The sequence below is a fragment of the Corvus kubaryi genome, unplaced genomic scaffold, assembly GCF_017639235.1.
Source record: "Corvus kubaryi isolate FWS band 111438036 unplaced genomic scaffold, C.kubaryi_AGA036_p1.0 37361, whole genome shotgun sequence".
Taxonomy (NCBI): Eukaryota; Metazoa; Chordata; class Aves; order Passeriformes; family Corvidae; genus Corvus; species Corvus kubaryi.
The window spans coordinates 3,617,161-3,632,745 of record NW_024581118.1 but is presented as its reverse complement, the minus strand read 5'-3'; the positions used below and the strand labels follow the sequence as shown (position 1 = coordinate 3,632,745).

General features: G+C 43.2%; 1 protein-coding gene across 2 annotated transcripts in view; it reads left to right on the top strand.

The window, feature by feature from the left end:
• Positions 1-15,585, top strand: part of COP1 (COP1 E3 ubiquitin ligase) — a 124,503-nt gene that overhangs the window by 74,812 nt on the left and 34,106 nt on the right. For both annotated transcript variants that reach the window (XM_042033833.1, XM_042033832.1), the window contains exon 16: positions 12,365-12,482. In XM_042033833.1, coding sequence (XP_041889767.1) covers positions 12,365-12,482 — 118 coding nt within the window. The remainder of the gene's footprint in view (positions 1-12,364; positions 12,483-15,585) is intronic.

Genomic DNA, 15,585 nt, shown 5'->3' with positions numbered 1-15,585 from the left:
CTATGAAAAGCCTGCAGTGACTCAGAAAGGATGTCTTTGTGTGACTGTATGACACGTTTAGGGTGGAGTTAAGCAGCTTCCTTGGGCTTGAGCTACAAGATTACCTTCAGCATATGAATGGAGCACGGTGTTCAAAGGCACAGACAAAGCTCAGGTATTTCTTTCAAGGCCTGTGGAAAAACTTCACAGCAGTGCTCAGAATTCAACCTTGATGAAAACAAAGTGGCATGCAGCAGTCCAGGGCTTGCCCATTACTTGGACAAGACTTTAACTGCAGTGTGTTTTTTTATTTTGTGGATAGTTAAAATCCTTCTTCTAGTCCATGATCTCTGAGGCTGTTGGCCAGGGGAAGTAGGGGACAAGGTCTGTGTTTTGGAAGTGCACATTTGTCGCCTTTAATTCAAACTCATTCCAAAATTCACTGCAAAGGCTTTGTTTGTTTTGCATTTGAAAGCATTTACAGCACTTCAGTCAGTTAAGGGTTGTTTGGAGGAATCTGCATTTTTGGCCAGTATGGCTGTCATCATATTTCTGTCCCAAAGTACTTATTGTAGTGGAAGCACTGAGTTTAGTGGGATTTTTTGGGTGAGAGCACCTCTTTGAATGTTTGACTTGCATGTTATCCCTCTTCGTGCACCCTGGGATGTAAATGAAGGTGAGGTATCAAACCATGCCTTCTGCTGTTCTGGTGAAGACAATCTTTCTGGCTCTGGTAGGTAGATCACATTCTACTTCTGCTCGGGACAGACAGTGAGGAGAACTGCAGCTATGCCATGTTATTTCGACTTGAGATGTTTGTAGTTAAGCTGATGTTTCTGTTCCTGCACCTCAGGGATGCTGCCAGGCACCGTCTTCCTGCCTTGCTGCCACTGCTTCCTAGGAAATCACAGAGGGACCTGAAACCTCTCATCAGTGTGCAGGATGTGTTGCATGTGCAATTTTCACATAAGCCTCAAGAGTTTAAGAGCTGATACAACTTTTTTACTTGCACAGAAGAAGTGGTATCTGACTTGTCTTGGATAAAGTGTTTGCAATGAATAGTGAGTAACAATATAGAGACCTACTGGGAGTTTCCTAACTTTATCCCAGAGGTCATCACACTTAAGTAACAAGTGAATGAATAAAATGAACTTGAAAAGCTCCATTTGATTCTCTAGAGAAAAGGATAAATCTGTCATTAGAAGAAATGAGCGTGCTAATTGTTTGCTTAAATATTCTTTTCCTGAACATTTTGTCTTACAACTGGCATAGAAGTCATTTAGTCAATGTGATGAAATTCAAATTTAAATTGAAATGAGCCTTGAAATTCAGGAACAGATAGGCAACTCCAACATTCATCTTTTACTCAGAATGCCAAATTGCTCTTGCTGCTAGCTGTTGCTCTATCCCTTAAGAGTTTAATGCTTTCCAACCTCGGCAGTTTCCAAAGCTGCAGTTTTTCTGGTAGCTCATTCAAAGGAATTGCTCTTTGGAATGACATCCTTTGTAATGGCTTCCTATGTTTCCTCCTGTTCAGACTGGTGCATAGATTAGCTGTTCCAGCCTTTTATTTGGGTCCTGTGCTTCCATGCTAACTGGTGAAGACTGTCACATTGCTCAGGAGAATCTTTAACCGGTGAGTGCAGTGTGGGCTCTCATCTCAAAGGCCTCTTTTCGTAGTGTCTGAGCATCTAAACATTGCATGAGTTTTTAAGAGCAGAGTTTTGAATGTTTGGGCAAGGTTCCTGTTAGCCAATTAAATCTCAAGAAGAAGACAAGAAGTGAGCCTGTAGGTGCTTGTGCAAATCCAGTTGCTCTTCATGCGTTGCTTCTTTTCCACGTGGGATACCTGTGTATCATCATATGCTTTCCTGTGCTTGTTTCCCTGTATACATAATCCACCATACCTTTGGTTTAAGCCTTCTTATCTGAAGCTTGGATTTTAGCAATTGGGACACTATATTTAATATCCTTCCTCTCTTCCAGTGGAGCCTGCTGCGAGGTCAGTTTAGGTAATGAATCACATCGTCATCTCCAGAACCTAGTTAAGAAGGCTAATACCTCCTCAGGCTAGTGAAGCAAAATGTAGTTCTGGACTAAAATCAGGTTTGACTGATAATTTGGCAGACTCAGGTTCTCAGGAGCGTGCGCTTTCCTTTCCTTAGAGCCACTTTGACTGCTCTCAAGCCTGTTTGGTTCTGTTTGTATGATGTCTGCTAATACAACAGAAACCTGAAAGCTGTTGCTTCATGAATGCACTCTTAAAATCTTAGGGAGGATGTTCCTGTTTACATCTGTCCTTTGTAATGCCTCAAGCCCTTGTCTACATGATCTTGACCTCTTGGAGTGTGTGGTTCCAGGGAATCTGACTGTGCTGCCCTTTCCCTCCATCACAGCTCCATGACTTGTGCAACTTTGATTCTTTCAAGAACCAGAGCTGACACGGCTTTTGCAGTAAGAAGAGTATTTGTTGTGTGCAGTGTGTATCTTGAATTGAGAGAGATGCGTTCAGCAAATGGCACGATGTTTTTGGCTTTGATAGATGAACCCAGCTCTCTTTGTACAAATAAGACTCCTGGTGCTCATGTAAGAAGTTTCATCTCTTCCAAGGTCTGGTACATTTAAACAGCATGGATTGAAGCACCTTTTACCATAAAATGGCTGTTCTTCAGATGTTCTAGGTGTCATAAAATTTATTTTGGATATCAGGTTACAGGGACTAGTGCATGTAGAGTTATGCATGTTACATAGCCAGTAAGAAAAGCTGGGTTAGGAGCATAATTGAATGCTGCCTCTGAACAGTGCATAATTATTTTCTCCTCCTTCAGATGTAAAGAATGAATTCTTTCCAAAGCTGCAGGTTATTACTGCTGTTGTCTTCATTAGTTTTGTAGCATTAGTAAACCTTGCTTGGGTGTACTGAATATTTCGTTTCTCCAACAAGTCTGATAGATGACAATCCTTGAATTGCACAAAAGCCGTCTATACCTCGTTCCTGTGAGAAATTGCTGTAGCTCTTCAGAACCATAAAGGTCAAAGTTTCAAAAGAGTTCTAGAGAAATCTCTTTTGCTTCCCTCTCCCATCAGAGCCCTTTTCTCAACTGATTAATGTCTAATGTTTTATGTCTCCTCCTTCTCTCCTTAATACAAGACAAGTTATTTAGGGTGCAGGCTTTATGGGCTGCTCTGTCAAAAGCTTTAGACAAGTCAGTAAAAAAATGTCCCCACTGTGTAAAGACCATTATCCATAACCTGGCAAATATTGTCTGTGACTTTGAGCCGTAGGGAATCCGTGGAACACAGAGGTTAAAAACCCAGTTGGCAGTTCCCATCAAGGCTGCTGTTCTCTTCATCTGTTCAGCAGAGGGAGATATAGATCTTTAGAGGAATGCTAGTGCTGGTGTATATTTTTTTAAAAAATAGTACAGTGGGTGTGAGAGATGCAAATCACTGGCTGAAGCAGGGTATAGCCTTTCTTGCACAGCTCTGTCAAAATATTTCAAGTGCTGACCTGAAACCCTCTGCTGGCACATCCCTGAGCCTTTCTTTTGTAGAAGGAAAAGTAGAAGGGTCTTATTGTGATGTTGGTTTTGCCAGAGGTTAAACTGAGGCTACCAGATGTTCAATCTAAGCTCAGCTCTTTGTTTCAGTTTTCATGGAGTGGATCTTTCTCATGGTGCTCCTTTTATCATCCAGTTTGCTAAAAAGAACACTGTTGGTCATTTACCTTCTTCTCAAAGCTGTGTTCTTTGTTCGTTTAAATGAAGACCTGGGCTGGATTTCTGTTGAATACCCTAAATATGATTTTTTTGAGGGTGGATTTCCATTGGATTATGTAAATCGAATTTTTGGAGGCTGTTGCCCATCATCTGTATTGCAGCGTAGGAAAATGAGATTAAGTTGTCATCCCCAAATACCCATGTGCCTTCCTCTGCTTTAGAAACTTCCTTTCATCTCCTTGCTAACATCACGGGCTCTGTAGCTTCCTCACTTTGAAGGGTTTTGTTTGGTTTCCTTTTTTTTTTTTTTTAAGATTTTGCCACCAGCAAGATGAATCACACAGACCTTGCTTAATCTTGTATAGTCTTTAGAGCTCACGGAGGAGGTTTTTGCCTGCAGAGAAAATATGTATTGAATGCTTTCCTCAAGTTCAGTCCCTTTTAGGGTGGCCATTGAATGTTTGACACCTATGAAGATGGGGTGTGCAGGACCTCCCCAGGAGTCTGGTACCACTTGTAGAGAGAGCACTTGTCTAGACAGAACTCTGAGGGCAAATATGAACAAAGTGCCGCATCCCAAATCATCTTGGACACACACGAAATACAAAATAAGGGCATTGTTCCAGTTTGCTGCTGTGGACCAGAGCATTGCTTCTAGAAGAGATTGCTGAGATTCCCCCAGGGCTGCAGAAAATGGTTATTCAGAGAAAAACTGTTCCTTCGCTGCAAAGGAAACTTCAGGTACAAAGAAGAGGAAAAAGCAAATGCATCAAATGAGTAATTTTGTGTTAGTTATAGAAACAAAGCGCTTGCAGTTTCTGCTGGAACAAAAAATTGTGACTACAAAGCCATATCCAGCAAACATTTTAATGTGCCTGTGATAATGGCTGTTGAGATAAATTTTTCTTGCTCTATTTGGGCTTTTTTGGAAGGGAAAGTACAAACAGGAAAAATAAAAAATACCAGTTATCTTTGCCTGCGCTGCAGTGTTCTGAGGGGAGGTGTTGGGGTGAAATGGGTTGGTTTCTGCTGTCTGCTCCTCGTGTGATTTGTCATGCTGCAGGAGGGGAAATGGCACTCTGCGTTCTTCAGCAAGATGCTCTGGATAGCTCCATCTGCAAAGGTTCTTCTCTTTGGGCTCTATCAAACCCATCTTTAATCCCTTGCCTTTACAGTAAGGGAAATGGTTTGTACAGAGGGCACTGATGTCAACTTTACTGTTGTTGATGTTACCTAGTTTCTTCTTCAGAAAATTCTCGTGCTAATTTTTAGTGCAGAGCTTTATTCCTGTGACTTCAAGTCCACTTTTTCCTGTCCCTAACACGTTGTCATCTCTTTTCTTGTCCTGAAGCATCTATTTCTTTTATGAAGTGGAAGCTATCACACTGTTCTCTCCCAGAAATGGTTTGTGGTAGGCCAAAGCCTGCACTGATCATATCCCATCCCAGTATTACTCTCTCAAGTGAAATAAATCTCTTTAAAGTGTTTGTTGGCTGGAAGGCTTCTTCACCATTCTTTGTCAAATGCCACCTGGCATTTCTGTTGCTGTAATAAAGACCCCTTTTTCATCCCCACACTCTTTTCCTGTCCTGGAGGAGGCCCAAGATTAAGAATTTTTTCTTAATCTTTTTTGGGGGAGGGGCTGGTGGGGGGTCACTGCATGAAGTTACACTTGTCTTGTTGGGTTGAGTTATTCCCAAAGATGGAATGTTCAGCTGTCCTATGTCCCCGGTCCTCTCTCCAGAGCAAGACCCACATATGGATGTTCAAACTCCAGCCTGCCTCTCTGCTGTAGGGAAGATGAAATCTCCACCCTAAGCTTTCTGAACAAAGCCACCTCAGTCAGATCTGCGAGTACTGTTGTTTGGTATTACAGGCTTGGCAGCAGTTAAAATTCAGCAGTTCATTTTCTTTTTAACTAGTAAGAAAAAAAAGTTGAATTAAAGGAGAGCTAAGGTTGTATGGCAGTGCTTCATGCCACCCCCATCGTGTGGGCGTAGATAGACAAAACCTGAAACATCTGAGAAGGCAGAAACTTGTGCAGCAAAACACAGCCTAAACATATTGCTGTAATGCTGAGAGGTGGGCTAATGCCTTGCCTTTCTTATGTCAATAGCAAATAGCTTAAGCAAGTTTGTATTAAAACAAATTTCTCCCTAATCCTTTGACATAAGAGCAGTTTCAAGACAGCTGAGGGAAGAGTTTATAGAATTGGCTTTGGAAATGCTGGGAGCATGACTGAGTAGGACTCTTGAACACAATTATTTCACTTGGAAACTGAATCCAACTTCGCAGTCGTCCCACCTTTGACTGGGCAGTTGGACTGGCTGGATTTCAGAGGTCCCTTCCAACCTACAGTATTCCATGACTTTGAGGGCCCTTGAGCAAGAATGGATTTCTAACAGAAATTGCATTCTATATAGGATTAAGTTTCATTTGAGCTTCCCCATAATTAAATTGAGTTGTCTTTCAACCGGTCTTTGATATCATTGCCTTGGCAGGGAGGCTCCATTTCCTGGTTCCACTTTTTTTATTGCTGGCTTTTGAGTTAGTCTGTAAGTAACTCTGGAGCTTGGTGGATGGCTTTGGTAGATTTCCTCTGGAATTAAAGGAAATGTGTTTTCAAGCGTTTCATTTTCAAGGTTTGGGCTCTGATAGTAGCCATCTGCCTTTCCTCAGGTGTTTGAGGGAGCAGCACTTGGTCACCCAGCCCTTGTTCAGGTTTCTCTAAGGACCAAGGTACCCTAATGTGCCGTGTCATCCTTAGTGTACTGCATGGAAGTACAGCCATTTGAGTTTATTTTTAAATCAGGATGTTTTTCCTTTTTATTTCCTTCTTCTTTCTCCTCCCTAGCAGAAGAAGAGTTTTTCCTTGTGAAAACTGAGGTTTCCTGTGAGCCTCCTGATCCTGTTTCCATTTTTAGTCCAGCCAAAGACTTTACCTTTGTGGATGCAAGCTTCTTTTTTTATAGCAAGGAATCACACTGAGCCTGGCTGAAAAAGAGACTTCTGGTTAACCCATCTAAAGTTCTGTTGTTCTACCTCTTGTTTATCTGTGGGCAGCAAATACTCATCAAGATGGCTTATCCCCTCTTTCATGACTTACCACTTAGGGAAATAACAGCAGGTACTCTTTCCTTTTACCCAGAGACACTCAAAACAAGCTTTGATTTGAACCACTGTGCTCTGGACACGTGAAGGCATAAGGATGTAGTTACATTTTCCTGCTAAACAAGTTGCCTAGATACAATTCTCAGAGCCCTGAAAACGGAGTGATCTTGCTTACACTTGGTATACAGAGCAGAAACGAGTGAAAGGAAAGATCAATTTATGTAGGTAGATGTTTAAATATCTATAATTGGGTGTCAGCTATCCCCTTCAATGTTTGAGTGGTAGAGGCTTCCTCCAGGATCTCTGAAGTCATTTTTTTTAGCCAATGGAAGTAAAACCGAAATGAAATGTTACAAAGTCATGTCTCTCCTCTTCCATTCTGATGAAAAGCATTTTGTGGGCTTGTTTTATATCCTTCTATTTTGCTGTTCTTTTGGTTTCCCCAGGATAATCTAACTGATGGCGAGCAGAGGTATCTTGCACCAAGTTTGCTCTTACTCAGTTTGTCTTGTTAAACAAGTCGTTTAAATACACTCCCTCAGACTATAAACATTTCCTGTTGTTACTGCTGATGTACAGAGTTTCACTGGTGAAAACAAGCCAGACTTGATCCAAGCTTGAAGTTCCTATGGAGGAAAACAGACAAATGAAGAAGATGGGGCAGTCATGAGCTGAGGACGTGAGTTACTAGATGTAACAAATCAGATCATCATGGTCAGAGAAGCACAAGAGCACATTAGAGATTACACTCCAGCCTCAGTGTAAAACTTCTCAGTAAAAGATCTGTAGCACGAGGTGTGCAGGACTGCAGGCTGTAGCCAGAGCATTAATGCACGAAATTATTTTGACCTTTAGGTTTGCTGTTGAAGATATATTTTATTAAAAAAAAAAAAAAGTCCAAGATGTGCTTTAATCACAGGATACTTCTACCAGGCCACTTAATTAACATCTGGCTGCCTACCCGACAGCTCTGCATTTGAATATGGGCATCTTCTTGTCTGTGATATTCATCTGCTGTGGAACAAGGAGCACCACTTACCTTCTCAAGTCTGTGAGCGCTGAGAAATCCAAGTAATGTAAAGGACTTATTTTTTTAATGGATCAATAATCTAAATATTGAGCAGTTGAGAAATGTGCATTTTTAAATGATTGAAATAAGAAAAATGGGCATTGATTCTCCAGCAATTTAGTTTTCCAGGAGAGAGCCACAGAACCTTTGTATGCAGCTCTTGGGGCTTTCTAGTTGTTACATCCTATGAATATAAAACTGTTGCATTGCAGGTAAATTTTTGTTTTGCTGTCCTTGGCTTGATATTCCTTCAAGTAAGTGGTTCTTGGTTGAAAAAAGCCTGGGGGGTCTTGTGAATTAGCTGATGCTGATTAATGTTCATGGTGAAGGTGGGTGAAACACATGACCTAGAAGATGAATGTTACCTGGAATTGCTGGGTAGCTGGAGAGTGGGATTGCTCTGCTCTCTGGTCTTTGTGTGTGGCTGCCTGGTGTGTGCTGGTACTCAGTGAAAGATAAAATTGCTGGTCTGTGATGCCCTGTCATAACCCTCGCGGCTCTTTGTGGAGCTGCTGCTCATCAGTACACAGGAAGAGCTTTACAACAGGTGGTGTTGAACCTAAAGCCCGTGGGTAACAGCAGCTTTGTAAATTTTAGTAACAAATCTAAATGTAAGGAAAATCACTTTTAGCAAAAACAGACTTTGTCCTTTTCTTTCTTTTGTTTAAATAACCAAAAATCCAAGATCCATCCCATTTTTCTGAACAACTCGGAGATTACCTAAGATGCTGCTGGCTCCATTAGCAATTCCCAATTCTCTTATTTTAGAAGTTCTTAAACCTGATTTCCTATGGCTGTGGTAACCACATCATGAGTTCATTTACTGCATCCCCACCCCTGCAACCAAGCTGAATCCAAGAATTGAGACTGAGGAGGTGCTGATCCCTTCACCTTGTTCAGCACAAACCCATCCTCCTCTTTTGCCCTTTGGCTGCCAGCTGGAGTCTTGTGAATTTATGAGCAGCTGAGCAGTGAGGGATGCCATCCTTTGCTGACACGGGTTGTATTTACTGAAGAGGTGGCAAGATCTCTCAGAAGTTTGGAGAAGTCTGAATTCTTGATGAGTTGTCACTAGATGGCTCAAAGGTGAAAGCAGCAGTGTCTTAAGGGAAAGTAAGCTGAGCGTAATGGAAAAGCACTATTTAAAAACTCAGGCTTGTGGTCAGGGACCTCTCAGCAGCAATGGCAGAGCTTAGCTGCCCTTTTTGCCTTCTGAGACCACTTAAAAACAAATGTATAAAAAATAAAATGACTTCCCAGCAAACATTTGAATTCAGAAAACGTAGCAGCGGATTTCTGTCGTGCTCAGCTTCTGCAGTGACATTGAACTAGATGAGAATTGTTCTGGAGTGTTTAATTTGTTATGAAATATATAGATGTTCTTTCCCATTATTTCATAAATATTTAAATTAAGCCTGAATGCAGAAGAAAAGGTAAAGCAGGGAGCTGTTGCTGCCCAAGGGTTGGGTGGGCAGGAGGCTTTAACTCTGTAAATGTCAATTCTGAGATGAACTTATTCTAAGTGAGTTTTCTAGTTGGGGTGGCAACTGGCTGAATTATGATATTAATGTTCATTTTGAGGAGCAAACAAGAAGCAAATACCCCTGGTGTTGCTGGTTAGTAGTGAAGCATGCTCCGTGGTCTGCCAGGGATGCCGAGGGCAGGAGCCAGCGCTGGGATGCTGGATGAGCTTAAAGGTGGAGTTGAGGAAGTGTTTGATTCCCCTCATTGCCCACTCCATTTCCATTACCTTCAGCTGCCTCTTGGGAAAAACTCGTTTTCTGAGCCTCCTGGAGCAACCTGCCACCTCCCCTCAGACCTGCTGGTGTGCCAGGGATGCTGCCCATCCCAGACAATTCAGCCTCATCAAAGTCCACCAGGCAAGGCTTCTGCTGGGGTACCTGGGAGTTGTATTTTTCCCATTTAACTTCACTTTGGGGCTCTCTGCTTCCTCAGCAGATGGCATTTTTATCATGTTTTTTGCAAAGTCCATATGGCCTACAAGAGAGAGTATCTCTTTTAATTGTAAAACATGACCACCTGTTCAGATTTTAATGAATGCAGTGAGCATTCATCTTCATACAGCTACTTAAAAATAGCTGCTTCAATGGAATTAAAAAAAAAAAACCAAAACACAAAAACAAACAAAAAGCTAAAACTCAGTTGGGCACCAACACTTTGTCTGCTGAAATAATCAATTAATAATTAAGTGGCTAATTTTAGAGCCCAGTGGCCTTGCTGGTTCCCTCAGCCCCGTTGTGATGAGAGCAGACAGTGATTGATTGCCCTGCCGATGCCGAGAGGCACAGCCGTGCTGGGGCCAGATGCTGGCAGGCTCTGAGCTGTTTACTGGGATATTTGGAAGGTGAATGCAACTTCGTGGCTCTGCTCTGCAAATAGACTTGTCTGCCCTGCTACGGCTCTCTCCTCTCTGCATTGCTCCAGCTGCTCACATGCAGACATCTGCAGGTAGCCCTTTCCCTGCCTCTTTCTGAAGGATAAAATCTGGTGCTCAAAAAGGTGCCCTAATGATGGGCCAGCGTTGAAACTGTATGCAAAAATAGACTTGAAAGGCTTATCCACTAACTGATTCCTAATAAAAAGCCCTGCTAGAATCATTCTGCTCATTAAAATAGTAATTGCCAGTTAACTGTTTCATAGCTCCCACAGGTCTGCTCTATAGATGGAAAAACTGTGGAGTTTCTTGGCTCCAGCTTTCAGAGTAGAAGAGACCAGGATGCCCAAATCTTGCTGGAGTGTTAATGCTTAATTCAAAGTCCCTTAGAAAATTATCCCATTATTCAATAAGCCTGTTGCAACATCATGTTGTTCTACAGCTAATTAAAATACCCAAATGGTAGGAGCACAGTGGGATTTTGGTTATTTGGAGGTTTAATATTTCAGAGGTGAAAGGCACCAGGAGCTCTTTAAAAGACTGCTTGGGGCACAGCAGCTTCAGTGCTGATGGTAAGGGATGCAATAGCTGCTGGGTTTCAACACAACAGAGTAATTTGGCAGAGTAAGTGGTGGAGAAAACTTGGTGTGGTTGCTTGGAGCATCTGCTTTTACACCTTGAGGAGGAAGAGGGCCAGAAATCCTCACCCAGAGCGGCCTCTGAGCCGGTCATCTGCAGAGAGTAAAGTGCTGGGGGCGGTGAGAGGGGAAGGTGGCTTGCCTTGTTTGATTGAAGGTACTTCTGACGCAGCTCCTGCCCCATCCTGCCATGGCCACCAATTAGCTCCTTAATCTGGGGGAGGAGCTCCCCTTGCTGGTCCGATGGTGGTTGCGGTAGCTTGATTGATGTAAACCTGGTTATCTCTCAAACCACCTGGGGTTTTGAGGCAGCGGGTCTCTCAGCTGTACAGAAGACAACACCCAGCTTTGAAATGCTGTGTAAATACAAAAATAGCTGTAGCTATTGGCATTTAAGTTCATTTTTGTGTAATCTTTGTGATGAACTTCCACCAGTGGGACGTTATTTCAGTGGGAGGAGGGTCAGAGCAGTTTTCAGCTGATGTCTGGGTATCACAAGTTGCTCGGTGAGAGAGATGTCCAGCTTGGTTTCCATGTGTGTGGCCGTCCCTCCTTGCACTTCCAGAATATTCTGCAAGGGGTAATTAAATGAAATTCAACATTAAATGCTGAAAGTTGGGAAGGGAGCAGTTTATTAACCTTGTTGAGCTGGAAGGAGCGCTGGGAGGGTGTTTGGGGCTTGGGGCTCATGAGGTTTTCTCTTCTTGGTTTTCTGTTTTCTTGGGAATTGGTATTTAGTTGTGCAGAAAAGAAAATGTATCACTGATTCTGCTGTGACCCCTTTTATATGGTTGTGGCACTGGGGCACATCTGTGAATTAAATCTTAAGATGAACTGGAATTTAGTCTGTTCCCTCGTTAGCAGAAATGCTAATTCTTTCTTGATTAGTAATAAAGTCAGAGGAGAGAAGCAAAAAACAGAGGTATGAAGGTTATCCATCCAGAAGCAAGCATGGCAAATTTAATCCTGTTTTTCCACAATCCAGTTTAAGTAGGAGACTGAGTTTTTACCCTCGAGTTCTTCAAGTTTTCCAAGAGGGGACAGCTTGAGAAAGGGAAAGGAGGATGCTGGGAATTAGAAATAGCAGTTGGAGTGGCTGGGCAGGGAGGTGAGAAGGCAGGCAGAAGAGGTGAGAGCACTTTTAGCTGTTGCCTTGAACATGAGTCTTACGGGTACATGGGCTTTGCAGGAGGACACGGGTACAGGCACACACACGTGAATGCACGTTTTTCCCTTCCTGACCCTTTGAAAGGGAGCATGGACCCTTGTGGAGTGAATTTTGGGGCTGTTTTAGGAAGCCTGCCTAACCACTCTTGCTGTAGCGCAGACTGTTTATCCTAGATGGGGCTTGAAGTGAGAAGTGGAAGCTGCAGGCAGGATTTTTGCTGTGCTTCTTTTCCCGTGCGTCCTTCCCGACTGCTGAAGTTTCGCCCCTTTTCTTCCCTGTCTCCAGATCACTGTGTTCACTACTACGACCTTCGCAACACTAAGCAGCCCATCATGGTGTTCAAAGGGCATCGCAAGGCAGTCTCCTACGCAAAATTTGTGAGCGGGGAAGAAATCGTCTCTGCGTAAGTGTTGCCTTTTATGTAGGCTAAAATCTCCGCAGCCCTCGCTTCGGAGTGCTCTTCAGGGCTGGTGAGCACGTTCACCTGCGTGGGTGGCTGCTCTCACAGGCTGCTGTGCTTTTGGGAAGCAGATCGTTGCTTTTCTCTGAGTCAAAATTAGAAATTCATTCCTGGTGTCTCCTGGCTGTGCTCTGTCTTGTGGAGCTAAAATGCTCAAGAGGAATATGAAGACAACTGGACGTGGCCCCTGTCCGCAAGCCCTGACTTTGGGAAGCTGCAGGTGGACTTTCCTCCCAGTGTGTGCACTGAGGATGGTTCTGACCAGAGCTCTGTGATAGAGAAAGCTGCTGGCAGAGCCCTGGCGATAATAATCTGCAGCAGAACGCAGCTAATGAGTGACAGAAGGGATCAAACGGTACTGCTATGTATATGGTCTGAAGAGGAGGTTTAGCCACAGCCTGAGAGCAACTCAAATAGGACTGACTGTTTGATCTGTTCTCTGATAATTTGTTATCTGCTCTGTGAAGGCACTTTTTAGCCTTATATTTGGGTTAGAAAGTAGACAAAGAGAAGCTGTGTTTTGTGGTTCTAATAAGCATGCAGCTTTTCAGCCAGGATAGACCATAAGATCTGCTGTGGAGGCCCTGAGGAACAATATTCTCCAGCTTCTGTTCAGTTACATGGCCAGATGTGTCTGCCCCAAAGCCAGATGTGGCTGCCTCTCTTCTAGGTAGGTTTTCAATCACGTGGGAATGAATGTGTCTGTCAGGTCACATAGTGAAAATTGGGAATGACTGGCTGCAAGCCTCTTCAGTAAACCAGAGGTGAACCCCTCTTACCTCATGGGGAAGGTGGGGGGCTGCAGGGGGATCTTTGATCTCAACACATTCATGTCTAACACCTGAGGGCAGCAGGGATGGATCCCAGGTGTAGATCCAGTCCCAGGAAGTTTGCCTGCTGCCTTGTGATGATCCAGTTTGGTTCTGTCCCATGTTTTTACACAGTGAACAGAGCGTTTTAAGGTATTCAGGCTGCAAGGGAGTTACTCTGAGCTGAGCTGCATGATGGAGGATTCCCTGGTGGCTTCTGGTACTGTTTCTATTTAATCAGCTTCTCTCTTCTTACTTCTATTAACGTTATAACTCTATAAGGCTGCAAATTCATATCTAGAACACAGAGAAAATTAAATTTAATGCTTTGAACCAAATCTCTGTTAGAGGAAGTGTTTAATAGGAACAAGAGAAGGCTGGGAATGTTTTACAGCCATAATCAAGTGGAGCATCACTTATGGGATATTTTAGGACAGAATGGCCCTGTTCTGCTTGGGCCAGCATTCTGAGAAAGCATCTCCCAAAGTTCTGAGAGGAGTTATCGATAGAGCTGTTAGAGCTGTCAGACTTGGACAGGCAGCAACAGGGGGAGGTGTGAACAGGGAGAAATGTCAGAGCAGGTTATTTTTCCTGTCTTTCCTTTTGCAAACTGAGTAGAGGCAAGAGCAGTAGTGATTCTCAAAAATCAAGCACCGATTTAAGAAAAAATTATATATATATTCAGATTCCGTAGATTTCTAGCTAAAGCTGTTTTATGGATTGCATTGATTTTCTTTGCCTTGTAGAGTTAGGTTTTGACCTCAGGGGTGCTCAGAACTGCCTGGTATTTAGCACAACACATTGATTGCAGTGCTGATTTACAGAGAGACAGATTTAACAGAGCAGCACATCCAGGATGTTTTTTTGGAGAGCATATGAAACCAGAAGAGCAGTGTAACACCACCAGGATCGATGACCTTTTTCCCTCCTTGCAGTTCCAGGGTGGATAGCTTTCTTCTTTCACGGTGTGCTTATCCTAAGCAATGTAAACATGGCTAGAGCTTGATGGGAATTCATTAACAGTAAAAATTTCCCATTAGTAATAGACTTAAGTGTTTTTATTTTAATGAAGACACCTAGTATGTATGCCAGTGAAATACAGAGGTTAAGTGCCTATGGATCTGAGGTCTTCTTGATGGGTAGCTAAGAGCAGCAGCTGTCATAGGAATCTGACAGCTTGTGGACCAGGGATTAGTCTTTTGCTGCTTCTTCCTGGCTGCAGAAAAGTTTAGTTTCCAGGCAACTCTGAAGCTTTTAAAAGCAGCATTTTAAAAATACAGCTGTCCTAATAGCACAGAAGGCACCTGCCCGTACTTGTGGGCCAAAAAAAAGCAGGAGTATACACCTTTTTGCCTTCTCTGAGCTGTTCCCCTGAAAGTAAGGACAAGGGAAGGGAGAGTGAGCAGCAGCCTAGGGCAGGGACAGATGTGGAACAAGCACCAGGCAGAGAAGCTGAATGCTCTGTTTTGGGCCTCCCATCTCGACCTGGAGTTAGGAATGCACTCCTGCTTAAGTCACAGTATTACAGATAAAATTCACACTTTCTTTGTGATATGACCTCGTATTAACTTACAATACTGACTAACAAATCTTGCTGCAGCTCCCTTATCGCTCCTTTGTCATTCCAGCTGTCATTGAGGACTGAGATAAGGTTTTTTGCAGGATAGCACAAGGTGCATCTCTCCTCTTTTGTGCTATATTTTTAGGTCAATGGGACACTGGTGTAGGGCTGATGTCTTATGTCATTGGTAATATTTGATGGATATTGTGTGATTTGAGTTTTTTCCTTTCAGCTCTAAATATTCAGGGAGCAGCAGCGTTGGTGCCATGACCTGTGTGGGGGTGCATTGCCTGCTTCCCCTCCCTCCTGCCCAGGAGGCTGACAGGTCCTGCTCCCAATCCCTTTCAAATTTAGGGATCAGAACAGCACTACCCCTTTCTTTCAAAAGGCTTCATGGGGCTTCAGTTCCACCATATCACCATTTGTTCCCTAGCTGTGTGTCTCAGTGAGTGCCAGAATACCAGAGCCATGTAAGCTGTGATTGCTAGGAAATAATGCCTGTGAAGTGAGAGATTATGTTCATGTCCCTTCAGCTTTGGGGGAAGAAATTAATCCTGTATGTCCTGGAAATGTGGGCTCTTCCTATTTGAGGTCTGCCAGGCAGCAGAGATTACTAACCCCAAAGGCAAAATGTTTTCTCACAGTAAACAGAAAAACATTTTGAAGGCAGGTATGT